Raw genomic sequence first — 21,552 nt, forward strand, 5'->3', positions numbered from 1 at the left:
TCAAAGGGATTCCTCGATATGTGTATACATGTACGCAGCTAGCGACGCTTAAAAACTGAACATTTTAATAATCGTAATATTTGTAGTTCTACGTTGCTTTCTATTGTGAGTGATTTGGAAACTGGACTCTGCAATAAGAGCAATGGAAAGAAAACAAATTGCGATTACTAGAGTGTCAGATTTTAGGCGACACTGGCTGTGTATGAAAGAGAGGTTATACTGTTCGTGTAGCATTGGGAGCTATGAGAAAACTTGAGAGTATTTCTTACGATGAAGATCCATGCATAAGGTGTCTACAGAATCGAAAGGGGGAATGTTCTCTGCAATGAAGATCCATGCACTCTTCGCAGAGTGTATGAAGAATCCAAAGGTGAAATTTACGTGAAAATGTTGGGTGCTACAGAATACTGGATTTGCTAAGGCTTCTCTATTTCGACATGATATTGAGGGTGTATACTAATTTAATCCATGAAGATTGGCTGGAACTCGTTCAGAATGTGAGGAGTAGTCGAAAACATTGTATCACTGGGGAACTTTGGGTAAAAACAATTATACAGTATTGAAGATGGTATGTACATTCGCATTAAAAGACTATAAAAGAGGGTAACTATGACCAGACAACTTTGGGGCACTTAAAAAGGTGTAACAACGAACTCAGCACAGTTTGGAAGGTCATCATTCATCTAATAGAAAAGAGAACTTTGGGGTACTTCAAAATATGTAAGGACAAATTCAATACATTCTTGGACATCAAAACGTCATTCGTCTAATAAAAAAGAGATCTTTGGGACACTACAAAATATCTAAGGACAAATTCAATACAATCTTGGGATAACAAAATGTCATTCAACCTCTAAAAAGAACAACTTTGGGACACTATAAAAAATCCAAGAGCAGATTCAATCCATTCTTGATTCAACAAAACATCGCCTAGTTGTAGAAAAAGAAAATTTTAGGGTTTCCATTCAGGGTAACATTTGTAAATGCTAGATACACTGGATGTATCTACTAATGAGATGAAATAATAATTAAGGAATGTTTTTGTGATCTCTTAACAAGATCACAGACGAAACGTAAGACAAGACAAGGGGGCAATCTTCCATGGGGCTAACTAAACAAATCAGAGTTTGTCAGGTGTCTCTACACGTGGCTACCTTCTCAATCAGTTCGATACAAGCGGCCAAGTCCATTCCGAAGTCAATGAACTGCCAGACGATACCCTCTTTCTTATATTCCTCTTGCTCGAGGACAAACATGTGGTGGTTGAAGAATTGTTGTAGTTTCTCATTGGTGAAGTTGATGCAAAGTTGCTCGAAGCCGTTATACTGAAGAATGAAATGATGTGTAAAGTGTTCGATCACAGTTTGTGCTGATCTCAAGTGCAAGAGAATGTAATGACAAGCGACAAATGGAGAAATTTTGAGGGTCCTACGTGTGTTTCACATTTCGTGAAGAACCATTGTGTGGCAAGTGGCGAATGTGGCAGAGTTGCCTAAGTTTCGCTTGTAAGTAATTTCGTGGAAAATAGTTTCACTAACAATCCCTTAATGTTTAGAGAATTATATCTTCAATTCCTCTTAACTAACATGGAAAAGAAATAATTCATCAGTTATTCGTTCTTAATATTATGTTGTGTCTCAATAGTATTATGGTACTAGTTGTTTCGCGTATTTGTGTTCGTGTCATTTATATATATATATATATATCTGTGAATCACGTTGGCGATTGCTTGCTCTGTTTGGTCAAATGCATTGCAGCTATTTCATGGATTACGTATGAAACATCTGTACTGGAAACTAATTTATTATAATTCAAGTTGTAACCTGTTTTGCATTCTTATAATTCTGTCTATTAAGAATGTAATTTTAAAGTATTATTGAAACATTCAATAATTGGGGATACAGACGTTTAAATTGAAGAAGAAAGTAAGACTCTTTAGTCTTAATTAGAAGACTAAAGTATATACAATACTATAGTATATCAGTAGCTATTAAGTAACTATTAAAATATACTATAGTCCCTGCAAGACAGTGTTCCTCAGAAAACCAAAATTCTTCGTGTCAAACGAATCGCCAACGATGATCGATATGAAGGTAAGTATCGATCAGAGTTTATAAGAGGAAACTTACGTCGAAGATCTCAAAACCGGCAATATCCAGTACACCAATGAAGTGCTGTCTCTTCTGTTTGGTATCCAGGGTCTCGTTACACTTCTTCACCAGCCATTTGAACAGCCTGTCGAACATGGCCTTCGACATGGCGCCCACGGAGTACGCTACTTGATCCTTGTTACGACCTTGTGTCACGAACTCGTTACCGACCTTGATCCTTGGTTTCAACAAGTTCTTGTAAAGGTCGGCACAGTCGCAACCGAGCAACTTGGCGACTCGTTCACCTTCCTACGGTGATCATTTGAATAATTTGTAAAAGGGGACACATGGACATTCGTCAAAATCACTGAACCCATTCGAGACCAGGATTTCCTTCAAAGACGAAATCACTGTTTCCATCATTACTCGCGATTTTTTATAATCCCGGTGTTGATCGTAGGTTATTCTTTTTAGTTCTGATTCGTGCACACCAATAAGTTTTACTACTAACTGGTGAAGTAAGGTAGATTCAGTACTAAATGGTAATTGAGATTCATAATCACACGCGGTGTGCAATTATTTTGGAAACGCATTACACTGCCGGTGTGTAATCTGTCTCAAATGGGTGAAATGGATTAACTCTCAGATTAACTTTCTTTTTAATCAGAAGTGTGTGAACACGTGAAAAGAGAAGATTTTAACGTAAAAGAGCAATGAAATAAACTACAAGAAACTGAAAGGGGAAAAAATGATCTGAGAATCAAGGATTGTAACGTAAAGGACGAATAAAAAAATTACAAAAAACTGAAAGGAAATAAAATGGCACAGAAACGGCCAGAAAAGTCACCGATCGACTAAAAATCCAAGGATCAAAGTTTCCGACCAAATGACTTATTTCCGAACAGGAACGCCGCAGGAAACGCTAATTACCTCAGTGCCATCGGCTTCAGCCTGTTCCTCACGACCCCTTTGCTTGAACTTCATGCCACCCATGTGCATGACAGCGGCGGTGATTTTGTAGATGTCGTTCTTCTCCTCCTGGGTGAATCCCAGCACATCGAAGGCTTGCTATTATCACAAAACGAACAATCAGCAACCATACTACAGTCTTTCGTACCAGAAGCGATTCGTCAGCAGGAAGATGTCTATCAAAGCGACCGCTTCGTTCGCCTGCGACCGAACGTCACGCAGGAAACCAATGTACCCATAAAAAACGAAGCGACCGCCAATACACAACTACGATACAAGCTTCGGAAGACACTTCTGGTACGCTCGTGAATCGTTATTCATGAGAATGCTCGATCGTTATTGGAGGAAGCACACAAAGACGACACAGGTAGCAATGAAACTGAAGCGAAAAAGCGGGCTTGTCCTTCGGTGATCTTTTCATTTCCAAGGGACTATCGCAATGAACGGTCCACGAGAATGAACAGAATAACTGATAACATCTCGGGAACGCTACGGCTAAGCAAAATCGCATCGTTTTCGAATTCAGGCCGCAAGCTTGTCAATTTGGACGCCAAGCCTTGTTCGCTGTAGAAGCTGCAAGTAGCCGGCGTTTCTTTTTTAAACACAAAAAGGGAAGCTCAAAAGCGAAAGCGATATTCGTATCACGTGGCTACGTCTCTTAAAATCCGCGTTCAGACACCGGGCGACAAAAATAGAGAGTTGTACAAAACTGACAGAGACGAAGAGGGTGGATGAAAAATCAGGGATCCCGAGAAAACGACGAAGGAGGATCGACGATCCTTTGTGTTCCAATCGCCTTAGCACAGCGATGGCCTCCTTCGTTACTGTAAACGTGGGATCATCAAAAATCAGTTCTCGCTCGCATCCTCTGGCGAGGCTGCCCGAAGAGGAACGCGTCCTTCGGGCTCGGCGCTATCGTCCACCACGGTTTCACGGGCAATTCGAGGTTGCAGCAGGAATCGAACCGCACCTCTGGACCGAAGTCTGACCGAGCGACGAGAATTTTCATCTCGAGGCTGCCCCTTGTCACAAGCGAGCCAATGAGAATACCAAGTTTCCCAAATCTACCGGGAAATGGAGGTGAAATCACTACCGTACAAATTCTTCGTGGGAAATCTCTCGTTGTGTCGTCTGGGGGATCACCTATCGACTGACACTTCTTTGGAATCGGGGTAGATTCGTTTTGTTAGCAATTGATTTGTTTTGGAATAAACGACCGTTTTTTGGTTGATATTGATCATTTCATGCGAATAGAGTGATCGAATTGATATCGATCATTTCATGCGAATAAAGTGATCGAATTGATATTGATCATTTCACGTGAGCAAAGTGATTGAATTTATATTGATCATTTCATGTGAAGTGATCGAATTGATATTGATCATTGAAGTGACTGAAATGAAGTTAGAAACCGATGTGGTAAGTACTTCAAAGTGTCAGACAATTGGCTTGAATTATTCTTGGGTAATTATTCTTGGATAGTCTTAGAGGACTACTACCAAATTGTGGACGTATATACTGAAAACAATAAACGAGGGTTTTGGGTATTATGTATAAATTTGTTCAGTTACGATTGCTTTTGGTGAATGAATATAAGGAACGTAGTCAATGATTTTTATGAGATTGATCTATAAGAATTTTCTATGGTAGATCAGAGTTCAGTATAAAATGTTGTTGCAACCCTCTGTTTCTTGCTTATGTACTTGGAATTTGGTGAGTTGTAGTCTCTTCTAAGAGACTGTAGTTCCAGGTTAAAAGTTGGATTAACCAAATGGATACAGGGAAGAGTGAAACGATAAAGAAAGTCGGAGTTTCAATGTCTATGTACATGGAGTCCCAACGAGTAAATAGTAACGACAGATATTACTTCATGAGTTCGTTCCTTGCTAGATCGAAGAAATTTAGCAGCTCAAGTTACCCATCAGCTTGAATATAAAACTCAAACGAAACATTCGAAATTAGACTTTTTGAACGATAATTCAAATTAAAAACTAAAATTAACTAAAACAAAACATTGATAATTCTCTACAGTGAAATTCAAATCTGAAGTGAAAGTATCAAGATAAGAGTAAACATTTGCATTAGATGTCCATGAAAATGGAACTTTGTCACAAATTGAAATTGAAATTCAACGTACATATCTGTATCAATGATAGTTCGTTACTATTTACAAATTCAGTCCGCATTTAGGGGAAAACCGTTGGATACCCGATCAGTGTCGATCGTGTTCGAGCCTGTAAAGAGGGCGAGATAGAATTCTACTTATAACAAGGTACACAGTGAAAGGTGAAAGGGTACGAGCGTAAAAATACGGAGTCTGGAGACACGTGGATCTACGAATCCATTTCTCTAGGACTTACGTCCGTCAGCAGACATTCCTCGCCGTCGTCGACGTTGGGGATCGTGATTTTTCCTTGGGACACGTTGTTATAGTCGTATATGTTGTTGGACAAGAAACATTGTTCTGCGAAGCATTTCAAAGAAAACAGGTTACAGCGCAACGATACCGTGCGAGACTAAATAACAATCGACGTTCACGAGGCCGATAGAAATTCCCTGTCCTCGGTGCCGAATGTTTCAATGATCCTCCAGTCTCTGGACCTAAAGATCTCCCTAAACCTCAGCCTAAACAATGCTAAATACATGGGTCAAATCGATAACAGTTAAAATCCGTGTATCAAGATCTGTTAACACATTAGCGATCGTAGATAATTCTCCAAGACAATGCCCATTCTACAGCTGAATACCGAAAGTATTGGCGAATTTGGCGAATTTCGAAATTTTGACTATTTTCTGTACAGTTATCCTTTTTAGCAACAATTATTCACTATTTGGCGTTGCAATCTTTGCATTACACCACTGTCAACTTAGTTACGTTATTAAACATTTTGACTCGACATCGATTATTTTGTATGTCACAATTATTTTCAAGTAGTTCAGAAGCGTCAGTCATCGGTGACTGACATGACATTTAACGTGTTGAGTAACCATTGTAAAAAACGTGAAACGACGTGCTATAATATATCATTGAAGGTGTAATTGTTGAATTAGAATTTATTTGCGTCAAATCTAAGCGAGCTTTGCCGCAATTATAGTTAACGGCATTTTATGGACGCCAACAGTATACCGAAATCAAAGTTTTAAAGCGCCAGCAGCAGCCAAGTTAGATCACTGAATTGCCAAAATGACTAGTACACAATTTCACGAAATTCGGAGGAACACAGAGAGTGTTCTGTCACCGCATTTGCATATAATCCGATAAAAAGAAAATAATGAATTGATTGCAAACTGCCTTAGTTGCTAAAAATAGACAATTTCACGTAACGTCGATTACATTGCCAGTTCGTTGGTAAACAATGAAGAACATTAAGTCACATATTATTAAGATCACGGTATTCAGCTAAAGAATCTCGAACGACTTAGAACTACGTCTCCGGTCCCGAATGCGTTAACCCTTTGCGGTCTGAAGTGCTCTTGGCATGTTGCTTTCACCCCTTGCCTTACAATAACGTGTCAGACACATGATGCAAATTTCAAAGAGAATTAAAGTAGCAAATGTTGCAATATTATTCTATTATCAATTATTACACTTTACAGGAAAGATTCATATAGAATATGCCTCTAATTTTGTCTGTTTTCTCAACGAATCATCAATGACAAAGTAGTTGATCGTAGCAGAGAAGTAAATCATAGAGCAAGGGGTTAAGCTTCACACCGACATTATCATTCAATTACAACTTAACATAACGCTCCGATTATTCATTAAAGAATAATTAGGAATCAAATGGTACCATTCAATGGTACAACTGTGTGACTATAAATGAACAATAGAAAACATTCCTAAAACAAGTAGACGTTGCAATAAAATCTGATGTCGAGTCTGACTCGACACAGGACTGCTAAGGGTTAATTCTGTCGAGCTGCAGCGGATGCGCGGCGAGTTTGCTGGCGCAGATAAAAAAAATGGTTGGTAAGTCGGAGCTGATCGGGGAGCGGGTACCCTGGGGGCTTGTTTTCCTCGAGTCAAATTTTTGCGTGTCGAGATGTAAACTACACTCGTTTCATCCCCCAATCCCCCCGCATCCCGATTGCGGCGGCAGGAAGCTTTCGCAGGCGGGGCGCGAGGGGGTTGCGAAAACCTCGGTGCCATCTTTCCACTACCGTTCAATTATTCATTTCACAAAGCAGAAACTGTCTTGTACAATTCGATAACACGTTAACCACGAAACGAATCGTCCAAGACAACTTCGAAGGGATGTTTTCTTTGTAACTAGTAAACAAGTGGAACGATGAATGACGTTTGCTTCGGTGATTTTGATTGGTTTATGGGACCAAACGGTTGGCAAGGTAGTCGAAAGTGAACCGAGGCCTCAAACGCACCCTGGGATTGGACTTACGTCCGTCTCCTCCATGTCGTCGGCGTCGTTGACTCCAGGAATTCTGGTCTTACCCTGGCTAATGTACCAATAGTCCCCGATCCGGTTGCTCAGTAGGGTTAATTCTGCATTATTTTGCTCGGTATAAGCTCTGGCTGCTTTACGAGCGACTATATCGTTGAAGCGTATCACTTTGCAATCACCGTGGATTTCGGACACTGTGTCTTATCGTGTGATAGTATGATATATCGTACATCAGCACTGACATTTTTCTAGTGAGGTCTATCGTTGCTGTAGAGTTTTATAATAGTATTCAATTTTGATTGTAATGATTATTGGAAATCCTGAGGGATTGCAATGTGACGCACGTGAACAAGAAAAGAACAACAAATGGCAGATTATTTGCGACAGGTAAATGCTGAAAGAGAGAAAGAGAGAAAGAGAGAGATAGAGAGAGAGAGAGAGAGAAGTGAAGAGAAAGAAAGAGCGATAGAGAAGGAAGAAAGAAAACCAAGGAAGAGAGAAACAGAAGAAAGTATGAGATCATAGATTGAAAAGCAGAGACGACAAGTTTTCTGTTCGAGTGATTCTTGTCCAAATTGCTCTGTGTACGTGTATGTGTACGTGTATGTGTACGTGTATGTGTATGTATATTTGTTTAGATATGTGCGGTGTTAAGAAGAGTATGAGCTGGTTACGTTTTAATAGAAAAGTGGCATACCGAAGAGAGCTAAGACAGATAGATAAGACAACAGAGAAAAAAGAGACAGAGAGAAAAAGATACGGCAAACAGCGGAAAATCTGGACACAACAAAACGATACTGCACATAACAATGATGAAAAGATCGTGGGTGGGGTGAAAAATGATGTCTCGCTGAGATTACAGATAGACGAAACAAACGTGGCTCGTCTCGAAGAGCGTCTTGTTTCTTTTGAAACAACGGAATAGTGGTGAAAGACAGAATTACTTGATAGTCACAGTGTTCAAGATGGAATTGTTCATGTGGAAAATTCTTCTTTCTATCGTCCAGGATTCGAACGACGACCATTTTCTCGCGTGTACTCTTGTACAAGTGAAAAATATTTTTATATTTATATTTTTCTCATTACTACTTATTCGGTATTCGATCAATTTTATTTTGTTTTCTATTGCTCTCGAATGAATTCTATGTTATTCCTTTTTTTTAATGATTTCGAGCGCGAAGCGGACAATTCAATCTTGAACGTTGCAAAGTAGAGTGCTTGGCCGGTCAAAGGGAAGCACTTACATCAGTAATCAACAGTTCTTCGCCATCATCGAGACCTGGGATTGTCGTCTTGCCTTGCGACACAAAGTAGTAGTCATGGATGTTGTTGGACAGCAGCAACATCTCTACAGGTGACCAACAAAGGAAACAAAAAAACATGCGGGCGTTAACTACCTACAAAGTGAGTACGCCATGTTTTCCAGTGGCTTTCCTCCGGGGTTTATTTACAAATTCCAACTCGTCCTGGGTGATCTCGTTTCGTTTCAGGACGACGATTCGTCAGGAAAATCGTTTGGTGCGTCGTTTCGGGGGTGGTTTATTATCTATCCGTCGTGGAGTTGTTTTACGAAACTCTTTCGACCCCGTCTCCCTTAAATTGTCTTCTCCTCGTGCTGATTCTCAATCCAGCTTCCAATTTTCTTAAGAATTTTCCAATAATCGCGAATTTTATAGATGTACATTGACATTTAACCCTTTCAGTCTTAACATAGATTAATCCAAAGGAATTTAGAAACTCGAATTTCCCATTTCAAATTCAACTGTATTACAAATACCTCCCACATATAAATTTAAACTAAAGAGAAAACAAGATACAAAAGGATAACAGTAAAATATTCGAACTTCAACAAGCAGAGCATGCTTGATGATAAACAATAATCGAGGAGCTTAGACAATTTTCGGGCACAGTCTTTCTTCAAGGAAACAACACACGGTACAGTTGTCTCGCGTACCGTTCCATGAACTCCTAGTCGCTTATTCGTAGGAGGTTCAATCGATCAGTTTAGGGAAGTCCTGTACTTGAAAAGGACCTTGGCAAAGGTGGAAAGGTGTTGTTACATACACGGGTGTAACGCAGGTTTTGTAACACTCATTCTACTGGGGAACAGAATCGAGGGGAGGATATCAAAACGAAAAGGTCCTGGCGTATTCTTCCCTTTGCCTCGGGACACCAAGGCCAAAAACACCATCGTCCAAACTTTATAGAAAACGGGTGGGACAACCATCAAACTCAAAAGGCTGGTGGTAGGGGGGGGGGGGTTGGTAGACACAAAAAGATCCAACAAGAAAAGGAAAACCAAAGAAGCCGCAAAAAAGGGGGGCTGGGGGTGTGAAAACGATGAGTACAGCGGAGAGATGATAGACAATGAAGACAGAGAGAATGGGGACGTGATGCGTAGCCCTGGCATTAATTGTCAGGTTCTTACGTCGGTCAAAGTACACTCCTCGCCGTCATCGACATTTGGGATTGTGGTCTTGCCCTGAGAGACGAAGTAGTAATCTTGGATGTTGTTCGACAGGCAGCACATCTCTGTATCGAACGAGGATCAAAAAACGGTGAGAAGTCTGATAATTAGGGTGGAAGAGGGTACACGCAACAATCGACTCTCGCGGATTGGACTGGTGGACGTCGAGGTGTTAACGTAGGTTCCGCTGCAGTCTTTGGCGCAAACATTTCCTACTCGCTGTCGCTACCTTTGCGAAATAGTCTGAGTATCGCTGAGCTTGCAGATACAGTGCTAACTTAGTTAGGTAATGCTGACCCTCTACATCGAGTAATAATAGAATATTTAAGTAGGGCAACTCCGAGCGAGATGGCTTGATCTCGTTTAATTGAATATCTGTGTTTTTAATTAGTTTTTGTATATTGAATCTTGCAGTTAACTCTTTTTCTTATCTGCATTGGATTGCATGAATATATGTATATTTTTAGGTATTAATCCTTGCACTCGAAAGCTTTTCACTGGAAACATTGAATATTCGATGAGATATAGACGGTGTCCTTTGAAACTGATTAACGAGAAATAAATAAATTATGAAGTTATTTTCTTCCAGTATTCCACGTACTGCTGCATTACATAAATGTTTAATATTATATATAAAACTTTATAATTTTGCTATGTCGAATCAAGTGGTGACTTTGCTTTTGAGTGCAAAGGGTTAACACTAGAATTACCGAACACTGAAATTGACTTGAAATTTCTGTATAGAAACTCGAAAAGTGCATCTATTGAGACTTTAACTGATTCGTAATTCAATTTACGTTTTGCCAAATAAATTTCTTTAATAACTCTCACTCACCACTTGATTTAACACTGTAAAACTATAACATTTGATATTTAACATTATACCTTATATAACGCATCAATTTGAGAAATATTGAAATAAAATAGTTCCTCAATGTACGTGTGATTTCTTATTGAGTTAATTTCATAAAGTATCGCCGTTATCTCATCTGAAAATATTAACATATTTCTAGTGAAAAACTTCCAACTACAATGGGTTAATAATCATAGATAAAAGAAGTCAGGAACGAGTAATTTTGACCTGTTTAGTAATTCTAGTGTTAATGATATTTGTGTAGTAGTTCTTTTAAGTAGGTCATCTCTCCCTGACTTATCCTAAGATAATTAACGTAATTCTTCATTAGTTCATTATTTGGTTAGTTCCTGGTTTGTATTGGGTCTTCGAAACTGACTCCTAAGTTAGCAGTATGCTCCAATTAATTCTGTAACTCATCCGAGGAACAGTGTGAAACATTACTTGTCGATGACTTCATGACTCTCCTCCGCCTATAGACGATACATACTTTCGGACTGAACAGATACTACGCTGTTTGAATGAATGCTTTGCATTATTCGATTAGATTTATATACGTTTATATCATTGAAGTAGTATGTTAATTAATAACGATGGAATCGACATGCTTACCCTTCAAACCGTTGACAGAGCCGGACATCATTTGGTAGAAAATGTGGTAAGAACGTTCCAGAGCCTGTTGGGAGATGACACGGGCTTTCTCGAGTAGATCTATGTAACAGATGAAATTTGTTTTTCAAATATCTTGTGAGAGAAGTGGGAAAGGTGTCCTTTATCCTATTTCACGCGCAATCATCAATATCATAGTGTCTTTATTATGAAATTTGGAAGCAAAGTTTAAAAATGCAATGAACATGTAACGAGATTTATAAGGATTCTTTCAGAAGCATTAAATAATCAATTTCTTCAGAAACTCGGAGCACAGAAATAAAATCATTTGATAAGTGAAGATACATGTAGATATTTCATGAACAAAATGGTGAAAATTGAAAAAGAAGAAACAAGAATTAGCCTGCATTATTTGATATTACTGTAACTTTAATCAAAGTATCGTTTATGGTTCATTAAAATGATATTAATGTTAAATAATGATTACCATATTTTGTTTTCATAAAATGTCGATGGTAGTCATGAATATGTAATTCAATAATTTAAGTTTGCTTTTGTACTGAATGTACTTTAGTTTGGTATAATATAATTTCGCATAATATAGTCATTTTTAGCTAAATAAGTAACGCATTATGTGACGATTACATGTTTTTCCGTCGTTATTTCGAGATCAGTAGTTGCATTGCCCTCGAAATAAGTAATGATGCAACATGCTTCTTGGATGACGCAACATGGCTGACACGAAAGTGTATAAAGTCAAGCCAAACGTAAGCTTAACGATTGAATTATAAAAATAATCAGCATAAGCAAACGGAAACGAAGCCAACTACGTTTCTTTCTAAATGGATCTATTAATCTACATTTACATATCTATAAAGCTACTATAAAACGCATGGTTATGTTGCACGTAACCATCACTTAAAAGATATTTAATGGCTCATCCTAATCATAGTCTATAAAAAAATATTAATTGAACGTCGCGTATTACTTTATAATTGACAACACGTCATTGTTATTTAATTCCTTGCAGCAATTTCTATCTTTATCGCTAAGACGGTAACAGTTGTTCTTATAACAAGTCATTAAACACTTTTAAACGGTAGTGTATATTATATGCGTAATTTTGCAGAAAATCATCATCAGTATATTTAACTGAATAATTAGTTTATAAGATTGTAGTCAATCAGAAAAATCTACAGATAGTTGGTAATTGAAAATATGAGAGAAATAGACAAATTAGAAACGTAAAATCGAGAAAGTTATTATAATGTTAGCAGGAGTGTATTAAGTGTATAAAATATATTATTATATATTAAATATTATATACTATATATTATTATTAATATATTAAATATATTATACTATAAACTCTGAGAATTCATCTAATTTAAATTAACAATTAAATAAGTATTCATGAAATCTCTTAAGTACATAGTCTTTTGTGAATGACTGAATATTGTGTTACATAAAATCCTCGTAAAACTATTAAAATCTAGAAATAATGGTCAAACGGAAACTTACAAGTCTCGATATCAGCACCAGCCAGTTTACCAGACGGACCGAAGTGGATACGGATGAATTTACCCTATTCCACATAGAAAACAGTAAAACAGCCATTAATTTAATGTCATCAACGTATTCAATTGTATTAGAAGTAGTTATTTTAAAATTATTGAAAAATTCATCAAATAACAATAAGATACTCGAATATTTTACGTTATAAGTTGATATAAGTTGATCTCATTGAAAATCATCAGCATTTCAATGTTTCATTTATTAACACTACGTTACTACGTTACTACTGTTACTACGTAACAGTCAAAATGACTGGTTTCCTCGTTTCGCAATTATTGATACCTTAAAGGCATTGAATATTCGAAATGATTTTATAAATAGTTTCACTTGAATACTATAATGAATATCTGAAGAAACCGAAAGTAATCTATGGTTACAACATTTATAGGGATTACATATCAATAGTATTAAATGCTCGATAGTTCTAATGTTAACAGTGAGAAGTTTGAATCTCATATACAAGTATAGAAAATGAAACTTACGAAACGCGAGGAGTTGTCGTTACGCACGGTCTTGGCATTACCGAACGCTTCCAGTACGGGATTGGTTTGTACGACCTGATCTTCCAGGGAACCTTTCTTTTGGTTGGCATCGTCAGCTTTCTTGGTCGACGCACCGACAGTAGCGAAGTACGCAATTACCTTCTTCGTGTTCTCAGTCTTTCCGGCTCCAGACTCACCGGTGATCAACATAGACTGATTTTCACTGTCTGTAAGCGGAAAACGAGTAATTAGACTCAACGGTCGTTAGTGCATTCTTTGGCTCAGAGCTCCGTCATTGCCTTTCGCGACATTAACTCTTTGCGGTCCAAAGTGCTTTTGGTTTCTCACTTTGAGGTTCACGTCGACGTTAGTTCATTCAATTACAACTTAATATAACGCTCTATTTATTTATTCAAGAATATCTGGGAGCCATTGAAATGTTACCTTTAAACGGTATAATTGTGATACTACAAATAAATATAGAAAAAATTGTCAAAACAGGTAGAGGTTGCAATAAAGGGTCTGACTCGACATAGGACTGCTAGGGGTTAATAAGTTCGTTACCAGCACTTCTTATAACTAATAATTTTCATATGGAACAATTGTCTAGAAAGAGCTCGCGAAATCGAGGGATTTTTCTTTGAAAGGAAGATTTTTAACCCTAGTCGGACCACGATGCGACTTTGAGTCACATTTGAAGTTTTTACTGAAATTTTTTGATTATTTCATATTGCATTTTCAAGAGTGTCTTTGAGCTTTTAAAATTTGGACCCTATAAACAAAAACAATAACATTTTAAACATTCCTTTTATTCTCGTAAGTGATTGAGTCACATCGTGGTATGATTAGTTAGAAAAACACGTGGTACGATTAGGGTTAAATCGTCAAGAATAATCACTCCTTTGCCCAATTTTGCGTTTACAGTTCAACTGACTAAATATTCATTGGAGAACAAAAGATGCATTTCCAACAATTATGAAAATCCACAAGAATTCTCTACTATAACTGTTCCCTGCTTAAAAACAATATCAATAAGATCCAAATAAATTTCCCCAAATCAATGAAGCATGAGTTCACTTTTAACTCGTTACTAATTACTTGCAATCTCACTATTAGCCCGCAGATAATTCTCGATTAACCAAAGTTCAGACTACAGTCAACAAATAAAGAAACACGTGACGATAACAAGGAGAACTTGAACAATAAAGAAGGTAATTTACGAACACGGTTAAGAACTGATTAACGCCTCAAGCATCATCAATACTCGATGAATAGAACATTTACGACGGCAAAGAATGCGTCAATGGTACTGACCCAATTCACGAAACAGAGAAACTGAGAAAACGAAGCCTATTTATATCTGTTTAGAACGGATGTATGTGCTTGTATCGAACTTCGACACCGTTTCTGACCGGCACTAAATCTTCCGAAGTGAATCACACGAATTTCACGTGTCAGGAGGTCGAGCCTAACAACGTCCGACCGATGATTTAACATTTGGCCGGCTTCCCTTGTCAGTCTCGAGTCTCGTCAGCCTAGGACCGCGGTTTCCAGCATGGGAGACTATTGCCAGGGTAGGCGTCAAAATTTTGAATAAAAAATTAGTATTCATACCATAACGTCTAGAAATAAATAAACTTCATATCGTGAAGTAACAGTAGAAATTCACTGAAGTAACGTTTACTTTGTAATAAAGTTATTATTATTTCAAACGTGTCTATATTATTCTATCTATTAACACTAGAACCACCAGATGGATCAAAATGACCCATTCCTGAGTTCATCTTTTTGCAATTATTAACAGGTCTCTTTGAGAAGTTACTGAAAAATTAATTTAGCAATTCCAAACTGAATTGTAAATCAATGAAAGTCTCCATAGATACACTCTTGAAGATTTTATAGAGGAATTTGAGAAAGTCGATTTAACTGGTCGGTACTTCTAGTGTTAAAATATAAGGAGGCGCGGAGAAGTTGATGCAATGATATTATACGTACTGGTCAACATGTTCACGTACGCTCCGTCGGAAATGGCGAAGATATGGGGTGGCACTTCATTACGCCTCTTGCCTCGGTACAATTTCGCGCACCTGGACGTGTACACGGGGAATCTTTTGTAGGGATTAATGGCTACACAGAACAGGCCGGAGTAAGTCTGTAAAAGAGAATATCCGTTTGTGAAACGAGCACCTCAAATCGACGAGATTCGCAGGAACAGAAACGTAATGGACAACTTCACGATTTCTGATCTGTCGTTACTCGCAGTAATACGCTTTGTCAATTAACCCATAGCGTTGTCTTTTTTTTTCTGATTACAGTGTTATTTTACGATCGAGGGCTAGTGCAAGTACTTATTATTCTCTAGAGTATGTATATTCGACGGAATACATTAACTTAAAAGAATCATCCATATTCCTTAATATCCACGTATTTATTAGAAATCGTACGTGGAAACACGTTTCTATATTACGTAACGCGTACTACGTGAAAGAATTGATACTAGACCGATGGGAAATACCATTACATGACAAATCAGAAATCGAGTGATCGCGACGGATGCGAAATTTTATGCAGGTCTCAGCGAAAGCGAGAATTGCAGTGAAATTCCAGTGTCTCTCTGGTCTTTCTTCTATTTTAGAATGGAAAATTTTATTCAATTTCGAGAATTGTAATGAAATTCCAGTCTCTCTGGTCTTTCTTCTATTTTAGAATGGAAAATCATATTCGACTTCGAAACTTGCAGCGAAATACCAATATCTCTTACTTCTCTACCGTTTCTCTAGATTTCCTTCTATTTTCAAATGGAAAATTGTATTCAACTTCAATTGAATTCACAGTTTATACTATATTTAACGATTCTCGTGCGCTACTCGTGCATAAAAGTCCACATTCCAATGACAACACAAAATACATAGCGACTAACGAGGTACAAGTATAAATGCAGAGATTTCTCGCGTAGGAAAGAAACTCGTGTCTCAATCGAGAACTTTCTTCCCGCGATCAGCTGTTAATCTGCTGTAACGCAAAGGATGTACAAGATTTTTGCAAATGTCCACATTAAAACAGAAATCTTGCGAAAACTTTGAACTGGTAACAACAAATCACGCATGTACAGCGACGAGGCTAAAGGGATGAAATGAAATAATGTCGTGACACGTCTGAGTGTTTTCTACCGACATTCCTGAAAACAATCGAGAAATGATCATGCATTCACGGGGGGCAAAGAAACTGGATTATAATAAACTCGTCGATGATCCAACACCTTCGTCGGGCGAGTTAGAGGATCTGAAAAGTAATGAGACATCGTGGCTCGTCCAGGTACCTTCGATCAATGCCTCGATACTTTCGCATGCAAAGTTCCTGCTAAATGTATCTACTTATGCGCTTCATCTAACAAAGAAAAACGTGGCGGCACGTCCAAGTGCTTTATCCAACGTTTGCTGACACGAACGTGGCTCTGGATCAAGGCAGGGTAGTTGACGCGTTGACTGCCATGATGGTCACTGCGGTGACTTTTCAATCACTTCAATAACAATTGCATAACATGATCGATGTCGAATAAACACGTTTAACACGTTGGATGCCGTGGGGTCACCGGTGACCTCAACCAAATCGAATTACTATACTTCACTCAATTATATTATTCAAAAACTTGTCTATACTATAAGTAATACCCAATGAGTAACATTCAATAGGATAAACCTAAACGTAATTCAATTACATGAGTTGATATTACATTATTTTCATTTTCTACATTTTTCTCGGCAAAATCGTGCGGCACTCGACGTGTTAACGCGAGCAAGCTGATAACAGTGCAAGGATTATGATAGCAAATGATACTCTATCTTTGCTACCAAAGAATTGCTCGAAACTTTCGTGGCAGTGAACGTGTCAAGTGAGAATGACGATTCAGGGGGAGAAAACGTGAACACCACGAGATCCTTGTTTGCAGCGTTCTTACGTAAATAAGTTTGGCGTAGTAACGTTGCTTCAGATTGTGAAGGACCGAAGCATCGTTCAGGTAAGTCAGATTCGACATGTCCTCGCATTTCTCGTACTTCGGCGGGTTCACCTGCTGCAGCTGGTCCTTTTTGAAATCCCTGGTCTGTTCCCCGTGGGAGAAGAAAAGAACGTTAGCGGTCGATTGAATGTTTGCGCACTTACGTAGATTAGTTTGCTGTAGTAACGCTGTTTCAAGTTGTGCAACACGGACGCCTCGTTCAGGAACGTCAGGTCCGCCATGTCCTCGGACTTCTCGAACTTCGGCGGGTTAACTTGAGACAGCTGATCCTTGCGGAACTGTTTCGTCTGTACGGGCATTCTTTTTCAATATCTCTGATACTACGTTGCACTTCGTGGCTCTAGGCTTCTCTAATATCTCTAATCATCTTCGGGACAACGTTTAAACGCTAGGAACTTGCAATGTTCCATTTGGAAGGTGTCCCTTAGATAATTATTGTCGCCAATTGCTCTTTTATATTCGGAGTACCGTTGGATATTCCGTTATAACCACTTCGAATTCAAGAAAATTCTAAATGTTCACTCTTTTAACTCGAATTCGTAAAATCTCGGTATACGGTGTTACAGTTTCATTTCGTGCAAAATGCAAAGGTAACGTAGGAGTTTATGTGCAAATTATTCTAAAGATTGTATTGAAAAGTAATTGTTAATTAATGAATTGTTTTTGATCGGTAGTTTGGAGATGTAGTAGTGCGAAACGAAATTGTGTAGACGAGTTCTGTCCACTTTGGAACGCGAAGATGTTCGTTTAATTGATTTTGGTGGGCTATTTTGAGATCGGTTGTAAATGTAGAGATAAGTTGATGGACGAAGATCATTCTTGTAAGTCATCGATATGGGGAGCATCTACACCTCGACTCGGTCTCTTTTAATATACACTTTCATACGTGTCTCCCTCCATTCCACTTTCGGCGCTCTAAAAATATGTTGACCCATGTTTCGAGAAGTGGCGTTTCAATTTATTATTACCGGTGCCGACGACGATGCTAACAATAGCATTTCAGCGACGGTCGCCGGATGACAAGGAAACCCGGCAGGGTTTGCTGAACCATTATGTAACAAAGCATGTAGAACAGCGAAATTCTGCGCGAGATTACGTCTCGGCGGTCGCTTTTCTCGGTGGAAATAACGGAATCGAACGGATGACGGACACGAGTCGTTTTTCTACGATCACTTCGGAATGTTGAACGATTTTTGAAATATCAAACGATCTTCGAAATATTAACCGATTCTTCGACAAATATTGCCCGCCAATCCATTCGTGCAACAAATATTCTAACGAATTAAAGAAAACATCGCCCTTTCATAAACTTTCCTTCGCAGATGGTTGGTTTATTAACGCAACAGTTCTCAAGAAGTTAATCAAAAACAAAACGAACGTAATTCATACGATCTTCAACGTTTTCGAAAAATGTGTCACTACATTTTCGTTCCACTGAGTGTCCTATTTACCTCTACACTGAAATCAATTCAAACATCCACGAACGGGTACCATTTTAGGTTTCAATACTACGCAAAAGGAGATTTCATTGGTTTAATATATCATTCACGAACATTTCGCGTGCAATCGATGTGCGCCGACTTACAATTCTTCACGTAAGAACTGAATTGTTTATGCTAATAATTAAAAATCCTAAAAAACTGTTCTACTTTGTTCTTATTCCATTGAACATAGTTTTCGTCTTTAAAACGGAGCAAATCGGAACGCGTACACATAGAGGCAGCTTTATAATGTACAGTTTTGCTTTCGTGGCTTATTTTTGTATCGTAAAAAAAGGGAACGAAGCCAATCGAACAGTAGAATGTTAGATGACAGCAGACGCTAAGAACTACCGAACGGCTTACCCCTTTCTAAAAATAGAGCAGTCCGAAACGACGAGGCTCCGGTGTTCCTGTTTTCCTTTTTATACACAGGAAGCCGCCATTGGTCTTTTCTTAGAAAAGGAAAACTACGTACGTCGGCGTCTTATCTTTACGTGACAACGGTCCCGGGTTGCACGATCATCATCGCGCGTTTCCATCGGTTGCGTCACGAGCCGTGACAATCGATTTTCATCGATTACAACACGAACCTCTCGATTTATAAGCGATACAAGGAACCGGATCGAAGCCAATTCAATCGGAGAAGACGAAAATATCCTCGTAACAGAAACTCGAGTTTCAACCGATCGAATTCGAGAGGCAAAAGCTATAACTGAGCACGTCCGCGCGGTGCCAAAGAGACCAGTGTAGAATTTCTTTTGTTCTATTTCAAATTGAAAGGAAATTAAAATAAACTATTCGGGTCTTCTACCTCTCTCCGCGACATTTAAATTTAGAATGTTGTCTGATTTACTCGCGGGAAATCAGGAACGCCTGTAATCAATTACGAAGGGGACAGAAGAGGATTTCAATGGACGCGAGACAAGTTTTTTCGAAGAAGGAAAGTTTCTCGATAGAAGGGAACCGAATTGTTCGGTTCGATGTGCCAGGAATAAATACGTAACGCGACGAACCTGTTAAACGAGGGAAACAGTTTCAGCGAAGTGAACAGGGATTTTTCCGAATTCCGGAGAAGATTGTTCGGTTTTTTTCCTCAGAAACGCGAACGAATGAATTCCAAATTATAGAGAGAAAGATTATCAGTGAAGGAAATAGTTTCTCGGAATCGCGAGGAAAGGAAATAAAATTGTTCGGATTGTTTTCGAGAACGACCGCGATACAATAAACTTCGAAGTAAGAAAAGGAATAATATCGAGAACAAGTAGGAACGCGACGGATTTCAAAATGAAGAAACAATTTCATTGAATTGAAACTATTTTTCCCGAAACTCGAAAGAACAAAAATTATATTAATTGATTTATTTTGGACAAATAGGAACGCGAATGAATTTGAATTTAAGAAATAAAGTACTTTCAATAGAACGAAACTATTTTTCTCGAAACTGGAAAGAAGAAAACTACATTACTCGATTTATCTATGTAAAATAGGAACGCGAATAAATTCGAATTGAAGAAATAAGGTACTTTCAATGGAACGAAAAGATTTGTTCGAAAACACGACCAAAGGGAAGAAGATTGTCCGGTGTACTCGTTATAAACGGGAAGAAGAAAAATTACCTCGCCGCCAGGCAATCCGACGCTGACAATATCACCCTTGGTAGCCTTGATCTCACCAAGGAGATATCCTTCCTTCTCATCGGGTACCCAGCACGCTTTTTTCGCATCGTACGGTTTCGTCTGATCGATTCTCTTCTGCTCGAGAGAGACGAAGAGGTAAGGGGTTGGATCGGGATCATCTCCCTCTTGCTTCTGTGGTCGCGGCATCTTTGGTGGTTCCTTTTCCTAGTTGAATCGATCTACTAGTACTAATGACCCCTTGTTCACAGGAAGGTCTGCGCGCCTTCTACGTCGTTTTCCCACGTGTCGAGGGGTGGGATCTCCTTGTTGCTTCGTTTCTTCGCTCCTCTTCTCGTTCTTCGGAGAATTCGGCGGCGGACGGACTACTTCTGGCGGCACGTTCTGAGCGGCCCTGTACAACAAATTGTTATGCGATCAGTGTTGTTATTATTAGGCCGGGTTCGCGCGCGCGTACTACCATCGCCGGTTTGCTACCTGCGAGACCGTTTTAAACCGCTGCGTGGGCTGCCGGGTTCAACCCGTTTCTATATTCTCGTTAACGATCTTGAAATCAACGGAATATAGAACTACGCGAATGAAAGTTCTGATCGAATTTCGATCAAAAATAATACGTTTCGTTTTGAACTTTGAAACTTTTGAGGGTTCTTGTGAAATTTCGGTCGAAACGAATACGATTCGTCTTGGATTTTCAAATTTTCACGGGTTCTTGTGAAAGTTCAGGTCGAATTTCGATCGAAACGAATACGATTTGTCTTGGATTTTCAAATTTTCACGGGTTCTTGTGAAAATTTAGGTCGAACTTCGATCGAGTCGGATACGATTCGTCTTAGAATTCGAAATTTTGTAGAGTTCTTGTGAAATTTTTATCAAATCGAATACCATCATTTTGAACAAAACTTCCACGAGTCCTTTTAAAATTTCAATCGGATTGAATAGAATCATTTTAATTTTATAGATAGAGATTAGAACTG

General features: G+C 38.6%; 1 protein-coding gene across 32 annotated transcripts in view; it reads right to left on the reverse strand.

Annotated features, from left to right (window-relative positions):
* Mhc (myosin heavy chain) overlaps nucleotides 1–21,552 on the reverse strand; it is a 66,188-nt gene that overhangs the window by 41,409 nt on the left and 3,227 nt on the right. For 15 of the 32 annotated variants that reach the window (XM_031987847.2, XM_031987833.2, XM_031987850.2 and 12 more), the window contains exons 2-10: nucleotides 20,561–20,972; nucleotides 17,404–17,547; nucleotides 15,441–15,597; nucleotides 13,446–13,672; nucleotides 12,910–12,973; nucleotides 11,392–11,490; nucleotides 9,888–9,991; nucleotides 3,021–3,158; nucleotides 2,130–2,399 (exon numbers count right to left, since the gene is read on the reverse strand). In XM_031987847.2, the coding sequence (XP_031843707.1) occupies nucleotides 2,130–2,399; nucleotides 3,021–3,158; nucleotides 9,888–9,991; nucleotides 11,392–11,490; nucleotides 12,910–12,973; nucleotides 13,446–13,672; nucleotides 15,441–15,597; nucleotides 17,404–17,547; nucleotides 20,561–20,767 (1,410 nt within the window). In that variant the 5' untranslated portion in view covers nucleotides 20,768–20,972. Of the gene's footprint in view, nucleotides 1–1,154; nucleotides 1,326–2,129; nucleotides 2,400–3,020; nucleotides 3,159–5,419; nucleotides 5,524–8,703; nucleotides 8,808–9,887; nucleotides 9,992–11,391; nucleotides 11,491–12,909; nucleotides 12,974–13,445; nucleotides 13,673–15,440; nucleotides 15,598–17,403; nucleotides 17,548–17,606; nucleotides 17,778–20,560; nucleotides 20,973–21,552 lie in introns of those variants that run through there. The other 17 variants (XM_031987853.2, XM_031987857.2, XM_031987837.2 and 14 more) reach the window with 5 other exon arrangements.

The sequence above is a fragment of the Nomia melanderi genome, chromosome 3 (genome assembly GCF_051020985.1).
Source record: "Nomia melanderi isolate GNS246 chromosome 3, iyNomMela1, whole genome shotgun sequence".
Classification (NCBI taxonomy): Eukaryota; Metazoa; Arthropoda; class Insecta; order Hymenoptera; family Halictidae; genus Nomia; species Nomia melanderi.